Here is a 12,552-nt window from a genome sequence, read left to right on the forward strand (position 1 = left end):
TACAGTGCTGGGTGCAGGGTAGGACAGTGAGGGCACAGTGGTGGGTACAGGTGAGGGCACAGTGGTGGGTACAGGTGAGAGCACAGTGGGTACAGTGCTGGGTGCAGGGTAGGACAGTGAGGGTACAGGTGAGGGCACAGTGGTGGGTACAGCGCTGGGTGCAGGGTAGGACAGTGAGGGCACAGTGGTGGGTACAGGTGAGGGTACAGCGCTGGGTGCAGGGTAGGACAGTGAGGGCACAGTGGTGGGTACAGGGTAGGGCACAGTGGTGGGTACAGTGCTGGGTGCAGGGTAGGACAGTGAGGGCACAGTGGTGGGTACAGGTGAGGGCACAGTGGTGGGTACAGTGCTGGGTGCAGGGTAGGACAGTGGTGGGTACAGGTGAGAGCACAGTGGGTACAGCGCTGGGTGCAGGGTAGGACAGTGAGGGCACAGTGGTGGGTACAGGTGAGAGCACAGTGGGTACAGCGCTGGGTGCAGGGTAGGACAGTGAGGGCACAGTGGTGGGTACAGGTGAGGGCACAGTGGTGGGTACAGGGTAGGGTACAGCGCTGGGTGCAGGGTAGGACAGTGAGGGCACAGTGGTGGGTACAGGTGAGAGCACAGTGGGTACAGCGCTGGGTGCAGGGTAGGACAGTGAGGGCACAGTGGTGGGTACAGGTGAGGGCACAGTGGTGGGTACAGCGCTGAGTACACTGAGCGAGCACAGCCGCGGCCCCCCCTCTCCCACGTGTGACAGGATCTCGCGAGACGGTGACGCCGGCGGTGTACGTAGCTGGGGGAATGTGCAGCCCGGAGTGAGGGGACCGGGAGGCGGAACCAGGAACGGGTGTGAGCCCGGAGCATGGAGGGCGCAGATGGGGGGAGGCGGCCCAGCACCCGGGAGGTGACCCGACTGCAGCAAGAGCAGAGCCAGGTAACCCGAGGGGAGGAGGAGCCTGCGCAGTGCACATGGGGTGTACACCCTCTGCACGTGATAACTGCTGACCCGTGTGCCCTCTGATATTGTGCCCTGGTGGTCACACTGCTCTGTATCTCACATGGGGCCACAGTACTGATACAGGGGCCCCTACTACTGTGCAACATGTGCGACCAATCACTGTCCACCTATACCATATATATATATATATATATATATACCCCACACCTATACATATATACACCCCACATCTATCTATCTATCTATCTATCTATCTATCTACACCCCACATCTATATATACACCCCCCCACATCTATACACCCATATATATATATATATATATATATATATATATACACACTGCGCTGACCCCGTCTATACACCCCCTACATCTATACATACTGCACTGACCCCGTCTATACACCCCCACATCTATACATACTGCACTGACCCCGTCTATACACCCCCCACATCTATACATACTGCACTGACCCCGTCTATACACCCCCACATCTATACATACTGCACTGACCCCGTCTATACACCCCCACATCTATACATACTGCACTGACCCCGTCTGTACACCCCCCACATCTATACATACTGCACTGACCCCATCTATACACCCTCCACATCTATACATACTGCACTGACCCCATCTATACACCCCCCACATCTATACATACTGCACTGACCCTGTCTATACACACTGCGCTGACCCCGTCTATACACCCCCACATCTATACATACTGCGCTGAGCCCGTCTACACCCCCCCCCACATCTAAACATACTGCGCTGACCCCGTCTATACACCCCCCAAAGCTATACATACTGCGCTGACCCCGTCTATACACCCTCCACAGCTATACATACTGCGCTGACCCCATCTATACACCCCACATCTATACATACTGCACTGACCCCATCTATACACCCCCCACATCTATACATACTGCGCTGACCCCTTCTATACACCCCACATCTATACATACTGCGCTGACCCCATCTATACACAGTGATCGCGCTGATCCCAAAAAAAAGTGGGTCCCAGGGACCCCTCACTTTCGAAAATTGGGGTCCTACCGGTCTTTTTCTGGGTCCCATCGGAATGAAGGTTCTTATTAATCTTAATCTTGTTTGGACAATACAAAAGTGTTGCAAGGTGGGGGGATGGGGTGACAGTGCTGTGGGGCTGCACCAGAGCTGTAACTAGACATTTTGGTGCCCTTAGGCAGAAAGTGAATTGGTGTTCCACCTCACCAGACAATAAAGCATAGGCAGTGCGCGCCGAAGGCGCGCTGCAAAATTTAAGGGGCGTGGCTTCATGGGGAAGGGGCGTAACCACATAATAGTGCCAATTCACATTACACCACACAGTAGTTCCGCTTATACAGATTGCACCAGGCAGAGCACGTTATACATATTGCGCCAGGTAGAACACGTTATACACATTGCACCAGGTAGAGCACTTTATACACATTGCGCCAGGCAGAGCACTTTATACACATTGCGCCAGGCAGAGCACTTTATACACATTGCGCCAGGTAGAGCACTTTATACACATTGCGCCAGTTAGAGCACATTATTATACACATTGCGCCCGGTAGAGCACGTTACACACATTGCGCCCAGGCAGAGCATGTTACACACATTGCGCCCAGGCAGAGCATGTTACACACATTGCGCCAGGTAGAGCACATATAAACATTGCACCAGGTAAATAAAATATAAACATTGCACAAGGTAGAGCACGTTATACACAATGCACCAGGTAGAGCACGTTATACACAATGCACCAGTTAGAGCATGTTACACACATTGCAGCAGGCAGAGCACGTTATACACATTGCAGCAGGCAGAGCACGTTACACACATTGCGCCAGGTAGAGCACGTTACACACATCGCGCCAGGTAGAGCACGTTACACACATTGCGCCAGGTAGAGCACGTTACACACATTGCGCCAGGTAGAGCACGTTACACACATCGCGCCAGGTAGAGCTTGTTATACACAATGCGCCAGGCAGAGCACGTTCTACACATTGCGCCAGGAAGAGCGCCGAGACACATTGCGCCAGGTAGAGCGCCGAGACACATTGCGCCAGGTAGAGCGCCAAGATACATTGCATCATACCCCGGGCACACACACAGCAGCTACCCACCACACACCCCGGACGCGTGCACACACACACAGCATCTGCCCACCTTATACCCCGGACGCACACACACACAGCATCTGCCCACCTTATACCCCGGACGCACACACACACAGCACCTGCCCACTGTATACCCCGGACATACACACACACACAGCATCTGCCCACCGTATACCCCAGACGCACACACACAAACACACACACACACACAACACACACACACACACACACACACACACACACACACACACACACACACACACACACACACACACACACACAGCATCTGCCCACCTTATACCCCGGACGCACACACACACAGCATCTGCCCACCTTATACCCAGGACGCACACACACACAGCATCTGCCCACCGTATACCCCGGACATACACACACACACAGCATCTGCCCACCGTATACCCCAGACGCACACACACAAACACACAAACACACAGCATCTGCCCACTGTATACCCCGGACACACACACATACAGCATCTGCCCACCGTATACCCAGGACACACACACACACAGCACCTGCCCACTGTATACCCCGGACATACACACACACACAGCATCTGCCCACCGTATACCCCAGACATACACACACACAGCACCTGCCCACTGTATACCCCGGACATACACACACACACAGCACCTGCCCACTGTATACCCCGGACATACACACACACACAGCATCTGCCCACCGTATACCCCAGACATACACACACACACAGCATCTGCCCACCGTATACCCCAGACATACACACACACAGCACCTGCCCACTGTACACCCCGGACATACACACACACACAGCACCTGCCCACTGTATACCCCGGACATACACACACACACAGCACCTGCCCACTGTATACCCCGGACATACACACACACACAGCATCTGCCCACCGTATACCCCAGACGCACACACACAAACACACAGCATCTGCCCACTGTATACCCCGGACACACACACATACAGCATCTGCCCACCTCATACCCCGGGCACACACAGCATCTGCCCACCTCATACCCCGGGCACAGTCAGCAGCTGCCCACCTCATACTCCAGGCACACACACACATCTGCCCACCTCATAATCTCCCCCCTCTTATACCCAGTGCACACACCCAGTAATTGCCCCCTCCCAAAATAACCCGGACACACAAGCAGTAATTGACAACCCCCTTGTACCCAAAGCACACACACACTAACTGGCCCCCTCCACTTACACACCGCAACAGTGCTGGGAGAGCCCATATGGCAGGCACGGCGAGAGCCAGCAGCCAGAAGTCCGTTTACAGCAGCGCGGAGACCGGGATGGCGGGAGATGTACACCGCACAGACACACACACTGGCCGGCGCTCAGAGCGGCTGTCAGGAGCGGCGGGGAAACTGACCTGCGGAGAGGCGGTGCCCTCAGTCCATGAGCACGGGCGCCGGAGCGGAGGGTTCACGCAACAGCAGCGCCAAGTCTGATGAATCGGCGCCTCCGCGGTGCTCACCTTCTCCCCCCACAGTCACAGGCATCAATCAGTCACTTAACAGGAAGTGATTGGCTGCTGCAGCAGAGCGCGTCCCCGGGGACCCGCCCATTTCAGAAAAGTGAGTCACCTTCCCTCAAAATCGGGTAAAATACGCGCTATAGCGCGTTTTTGCGATCACTGTATAATACACCCCCCACATCTCTACATACCGCACTGACCCCATCTATGCACCCCCACATCTATACATACTGCACTGACCCCATCTGTACACCCCCACATTTATACATACTGCACTGACCCCGTCTATACACCCCCACATCTATACATACTGCACTGACCCCATCTGTACACCCCCACATCTATACATACTGCACTGACCCCGTCTATACACCCCCACATCTATACATACTGCGCTGACCCCGTCTATACACCCCCCACATCTATACATACTGCGCTGAGCCCGTCTATACACCCCCCACATCTACACATACTGCACTGACCCCGTCTATACACCCCCCACATCTATACATACTGCACTGACCCCGTCTACACCCCCCCACATCTATACATACTGCACTGACCCCGTCTGTACACCCCCCACATCTATACATACTGCACTGACCCCATCTATACACCCTCCACATCTATACATACTGCACTGACCCCATCTATACACCCCCCACATCTATACATACTGCACTAACCCTGTCTATACACACTGCGCTGACCCCGTCTATACACCCCCACATCTATACATACTGCGCTGAGCCCGTCTACACCCCCCCCCCACATCTAAACATACTGCGCTGACCCTGTCTATACACCCCCCAAAGCTATACATACTGCGCTGACCCCGTCTATACACCCTCCACAGCTATACATACTGCGCTGACCCCATCTATACACCCCACATCTATACATACTGCACTGACCCCATCTATACACCCCCCACATCTATACATACTGCGCTGACCCCTTCTATACACCCCACATCTATACATACTGCGCTGACCCCATCTATACACCCCCCACATCTCTACATACTGCACTGACTCCATCTATGCACCCCCACATCTATACATACTGCACTGACCCCATCTGTACACCCCCACATCTATACACACTGCACTGACCCAATCTATACACCCCCACATTTATACATACTGCACTGATCCCGTCTATACACCCCCCACATCTATACATACTGCGCTGACCCCATCTATACACCCCCACATCTATACATACTGCACTGACCCCGTCTATACACCCCCCACATCTATACATACTGCGCTGACCCCATCTATACACCCCCACATCTATACACACTGCACTGACCCCGTCTATACACCCCCCACATCTATACACACTGCGCTGACCCCATCTATACACCCCCACATCTATACACACTGCGCTGACCACATCTATAACCCCACATCTATACATACTGCGCTGACCCCATCTATAACCCCACATCTATACATACTGCACTGACCCCGTCTATACACCCCCCACATCTATACATACTGCGCTGACCCCATCTATACACCCCCCACATCTATACACACTGCACTGACCCCGTCTATACACCCCCCACATCTATACACACTGCGCTGACCCCATCTATACACCCCCACATCTATACACACTGCGCTGACCCCATCTATAACCCCACATCTATACATACTGCACTGAACCCATCTATACACCCCCACATCTATACACACTGCACTGACCCCGTCTATACACCCCCCACATCTATACACACTGCGCTGACCCCATCTATACACCCCCACATCTATACACACTGCGCTGACCCCATCTATAACCCCACATCTATACATACTGCGCTGACCCCATCTATAACCCCACATCTATACATACTGCACTGACCCCGTCTATACACCCCCCACATCTATACATACTGCGCTGACCCCATCTATACACCCCCCACATCTATACACACTGCACTGACCCCGTCTATACACCCCCCACATCTATACACACTGCGCTGACCCCATCTATACACCCCCACATCTATACACACTGCGCTGACCCCATCTATAACCCCACATCTATACATACTGCACTGAACCCATCTATACACCCCCACATCTATACACACTGCACTGACCCCGTCTATACACCCCCCACATCTATACACACTGCGCTGACCCCATCTATACACCCCCACATCTATACACACTGCGCTGACCCCATCTATAACCCCACATCTATACATACTGCACTGAACCCATCTATACACCCCCACATCTATACATACTGCACTGACCCCGTCTGTACACCCCTCACATATATACATACTGCACTGACCTCATCTATTCACCCCCACATCTATATACACTGCACTGACCCCATCTATACAACCCCCACATCTATACATACTGCACTGATCCCATCTATACACCCCTCACAAATATAGATACTGTACTGACCTCATCTATTCACCCCCCACATCTATATACACTGCACTGACCCCGTCTATACACCCCCCACATCTATACACACTGCACTGACCCCATCTATTCACCCCACATCTATACATACTGCACTGACCTTGTCTATACATCCTCCACATCTATACATACTGCACTGACCCCATCTATACACCCCCACATCTATACATACTGCACTGACCCCGTCTGTACACCCCCTACATCTATACATACTGCACTGACCCCGTCTGTACACCCCCTACATCTATACATACTGAACTGACCCCATCTATACACCCCCACATCTATACACACTGCGCTGACCCCATCTATACACCCCCACATCTATATACACTGAACTGACCCCATCTATACACCCCCCACATCTATACATACTGCACTGACCCCATCTATACACCCCCACATCTATATACACTGCACTGAACCCATCTGTACACCCCCCACATCTATATACACTGCACTGATCCCATCTATACACCCCTCACATATATACATACTGCACTGACCTCATCTATTCACCCCCACATCTATATACACTGCACTGACCCCATCTATACGTCCCTCCCACATCTATACATACTGCACTGATCCCATCTATACACCCCTCACATATATACATACTGCACTGACCCCATCTATTCACCCCCACATCTATATACACTGCACTGAACCCATCTATACACCCCCTACATCTATACATACTGCACTGACCTCATCTATTCACCCCCACATCTATATACACTGCACTGAACCCATCTATACACCCCCACATCTATACATGCTGCACTGATCCCATTTATACACCCCTCACATATATACATACTGCACTGACCCCATCTATACACCCCCACATCTATACACTGCGCTGACCCCGTCTATACACCCCCACATCTATACATACTGCGCTGACCCCGTCTATACACCCCCACATCTATACACACTGCGCTGATCCCGTCTATACACCCCCACATCTATACATACTGCACTGACCCCGTCTATACACCCCCACATCTATACATACTGCACTGACACCGTCTATACACCCCCCACATATATACACACTGCACTGACCCCATCTATACACCCCCCCATGTATACACACTGCACTGACCCCGTCTATACACCCCCCACATCTATATATATATACTGCACTGACCCCGTCTATACACCCCCCACATCTATACATACTGCGCTGACCCAAGCTATACACCCCCCACATCTATACATACTGCACTGACCCCATCTAGAAATGTCCTGTGTTAGTTACCGTCAATCTTCCATTGTGTATTATGCAGATAAGCTCCGTTTTTTCCCCAGTAATCCCTATTACGCTTTGCTTTTTATAGCTTGTTTCTCTGACGTCCTAGTGGATGCTGGGAACTCCGAAAGGACCATGGGGAATAGCGGCTCCGCAGGAGTCTGGGCACAACTAAAAGAAAGCTTTTAGACTACCTGGTGTGCACTGGCTCCTCCCACTATGACCCTCCTCCAAGCCTCAGTAAGATTTTTGTGCCCGGCCGAGCTGGATGCACACTAGGGGCTCTCCTGAGCTCTTAGAAAGAAAGTATAATTTAGGTTTTTTATTTTACAGTGAGACCTGCTGGCAACAGGCTCACTGCAACGAGGGACTAAGGGGAGAAGAAGCGAACCTACCTGCTTGCAGCTAGCTTGGGCTTCTTAGGCTACTGGACACCATTAGCTCCAGAGGGATCGACCGCATGGAACTGGCCTTGGTGTTCGGTCCCGGAGCCGCGCCGCCGTCCCCCTTACAGAGCCAGAAGCAAGAAGAAGTCCGGAAAATCGGCGGCATGAAGACTTCTGTGTATGCTCCTCATACACACTTCACACTCCGGTCACTGAGGGTGCAGGGCGCTGGGGGGGGGGGGGGCGCCCTGAGCAGCAATAAAAGCACCTTGGCTGGCAAAACAATCACAATATATAGCCCCAGAGGCTATATATGTGATAATTACCCCTGCCAGAATCCTTAAAAAAGCGGGAGAAAAGTCAGCGAAAAAGGGGCGGAGCTATCTCTCTCAGCACACTGGCGCCATTTCTCCCTCACAGTTCCGCTGGAAGGAAGCTCCCTGGCTCTCCCCTGCAGTCTACACTACAGAAAAGGGTAAAAAAGAGAGGGGGGGGGGGGGCACTAAATTTAGGCGCAGTAAATATTATAGCAGCTATAGGGGACATAATTCAGTTAGTCCCTGCATTATATAGCGCTCTGGTGTGTGCTGGCATACTCTCTCTCTCTGTCTCCCCAAAGGGCTTCTGTGGGCTCCTGTCCTCTATTAGAGCATTCCCGGTGTGTGTGCGGTGTGTCGGTACGGCTGTGTCGACATGTTTGATGAGGAAAATAATGTGGAGGCGGAGCAGATGCCCATAGAAGTGAAGTCACCCCCTGCGGGGCAGACACCTGAGTGGATGGTTTTATGGAAGGAATTACGTGCAAGTGTCGACTCCTTACACAAAAAATTTGACGACATGCCAAATGCGGGACAGCCGGCTTCTCAGCTTGTGCCTGCCCAGGTGTCTCAAAGGCCATCAGGGGCTCTAAAATGCCCGCTACCTCAGATGGCAGACGCAGATGTCGACACGGATACTGATACCAGTGTCGACGACGATGAGTCAAATCTAATGTCCACTAGGGCCATTCGTTGCATGATTGAGGCAATGAAGGAGGTATTACACATTTCGGATATAAACCCAGGTACCACTAAAAAGTGTATTATGTTTGGGGAGAAAAAACTACCCGTAGTTTTTCCCCCATCTGAAGAATTAAATGAAGTGTGTGAAGAAGCGTGGGCTTTCCCCGATAAAAGATTGGTAATCCCTAAAAAATTACTAATGGCGTTCCCTTTCCCGCCAGAGGATAGGGCACGTTGGGAAACACCTCCTATGGTGGATAAAGCACTCGCACGTTTGTCTAAAAAGGTGGCACTTCCGTCTCCGGATACGGCCGCCCTAAAGGAGCCTGCTGATAGAAAGCAGGAGGCGATCCTGAAGTCTGTATATACACACTCAGGCATTATACTTAGACCAGCTATTGCGTCAGCATGGATGTGCAGTGCTGCTGCTGCTTGGTCAGATTCCCTGTCAGAAAATATTGACACCCTAGACAGGGACACTATTCTCCTAACCATAGAGCATATAAAAGACTCAGTCTTATACATGAGAGATGCACAGAGGGAGATCTGCCGGCTGGCATCTAAAACAAGTGCATTGTCCATTTCTGCTAGGAGAGGCTTATGGACTCGGCAGTGGACAGGGGATGCAGATTCCAAAAGGCACATGGAAGTTTTGCCTTATAAGGGTGAGGAGTTATTCGGGGATGGTCTCTCAGACCTAGTTTCCACAGCGACAGCTGGGAAATCAGCATTTTTACCCCAGGTTCCCTCACAGCCTAAAAAAGCGCAGTTTTATCAAGTACAGTCCTTTCGGACCCAGAGAAACAGGCGAGGAAAAGGCGGGTCCTTTCTGTCCAGAGGCAGAGGTAGGGGAAAAAGGCTGCAACAAATAGCAGGTTCCCAGGAGCAAAAGTCCTCCCCCGCTTCTTCCAAGTCCGCCGCATGACGGTGGGGCTCCACAGGCGGAGCCAGGTACGGTGGGGGGCCGCCTCAAAAATTTCAGCGATCAGTGGGCTCGCTCACAGGTGGATGCCTGGATCTTGCAAGTAGTATCTCAGGGGTACAAACTGGAATTCGAGGCGTCTCCCCCCCGCCGTTTCCTCAAATCTGCCTTGCCAACGACTCCCTCAGGCAGGGAGGCTGTGCTAGAGGCAATTCACAAGCTGTATTCCCAGCAGGTGATAGTCAAGGTGCCCCTACTTCAACAAGGACGGGGTTACTATTCCACACTGTTTGTGGTACCGAAACCGGACGGTTCGGTGAGACCCATTTTAAATTTGAAATCCTTGAACACTTACATAACAAAATTCAAGTTCAAGATGGAATCGCTCAGGGCGGTTATTGCAAGCCTGGACGAGGGGGATTACATGGTATCCCTGGACATCAAGGATGCTTACCTGCATGTCCCCATTTATCATCCTCACCAGGAGTACCTCAGATTTGCGGTACAAAGTTGCCATTACCAATTCCAGACGCTGCCGTTTGGACTGTCCACGGCACCGAGGGTGTTTACCAAGGTAATGGCGGAAATGATGATACTCTTTCGAAAAAAGGGAGTTTTAATTATCCCGTACTTGGACGATCTCCTAATAAAGGCGAGATCCAGGGAGCAGTTGTTGGTGGGAGTAGCACTATCTCAGGAGGTGCTACACCAGCACGGTTGGATTCTGAATATTCCAAAGTCACAGCTGGTTCCGACGACACGTCTACTGTTCCTGGGAATGATTTTGGACACAGTCCAGAAAAAAGTGTTTCTCCCGGAGGAGAAAGCCCAGGAGCTGTCATCTCTAGTCAGAGACCTTCTGAAACCAAAACAGGTGTCGGTGCATCACTGCACGCGGGTCCTGGGAAAGATGGTGGCTTCTTACAAAGCAATTCCTTTCGGCAGGTTCCATGCCAGAATCTTTCAGTGGGACCTGTTGGACCAGTGGTCCGGATCGCATCTTCAGATGCATCGGCTAATAACCCTGTCTCCAAGAACCAGGGTGTCTCTACTGTGGTGGCTGCAGAGTGCCCATCTTCTAGAGGGCCGCAGGTTCGGCATACAGGACTGGGTCCTGGTGACCACGGATGCCAGCCTTCGAGGCTGGGGGGCAGTCACACGGGGAAGAAACTTCCAAGGACTATGGTCGAGTCAGGAGACTTCCCTACACATAAATATTCTGGAACTAAGGGCCATTTACAATGCCATAAGTCAGGCAAAATCCCTGCTTCTACACCAGCCGGTACTGATCCAGTTAGACAACATCACGGCGGTCGCCCATGTAAACCGAAAGGGCGGCACAAGAAGCAGGATGGCAATGGCAGAAGCCACAAGGATTCTCCGATGGGCGGAAAATCACGTACTATCACTGTCAGCAGTGTTCATTCCGGGAGTGGACAACTGGGAAGCAGACTTTCTCAGCAGGCACGACCTCCACCCGGGAGAGTGGGGAATTCATCCAGAAGTCTTCACACTGATTGTAAATCGTTGGGAACGGCCACAGGTGGACATGATGGCGTCCCGCCTAAACAAAAAACTGGAGAGATATTGCGCCAGGTCAAGGGACCCTCAGGCGATAGCGGTGGACGCTCTAGTGACACCGTGGGTGTACCAGTCAGTTTATGTGTTCCCTCCTCTGCCTCTTATACCAAAGGTACTGAGAATAATAAGAAAACGAGGAGTAAGGACAATACTCGTGGTTCCGGATTGGCCAAGAAGAGCTTGGTACCCGGAACTTCAAGAGATGATCTCAGAGGACCCATGGCCTCTGCCGCTCAGACAGGACCTGTTGCAGCAGGGGCCCTGTCTGTTCCAAGACTTACCGCGGCTGCGTTTGACGGCATGGCGGTTGAACGCCGGATCCTAAAGGAAAAGGGCATTCCGGAGGATGTCATTCCTACGCTGATT

General features: G+C 52.1%; 1 protein-coding gene across 1 annotated transcript in view; it reads left to right on the forward strand.

Moving 5' to 3' along the window:
* The first annotated feature begins 746 nt into the window (after positions 1 to 746).
* Positions 747 to 12,552, forward strand: part of URI1 (URI1 prefoldin like chaperone) — a 226,586-nt gene continuing 214,780 nt past the window's right edge. Inside the window, exon 1 of the mRNA XM_063946044.1 lies at positions 747 to 916. Within this exon, the coding sequence (XP_063802114.1) occupies positions 845 to 916 (72 nt within the window). The 5' untranslated portion in view covers positions 747 to 844. The remainder of the gene's footprint in view (positions 917 to 12,552) is intronic.

The sequence above is a fragment of the Pseudophryne corroboree genome, chromosome 11, assembly GCF_028390025.1.
Source record: "Pseudophryne corroboree isolate aPseCor3 chromosome 11, aPseCor3.hap2, whole genome shotgun sequence".
Taxonomy (NCBI): domain Eukaryota; kingdom Metazoa; phylum Chordata; class Amphibia; order Anura; family Myobatrachidae; genus Pseudophryne; species Pseudophryne corroboree.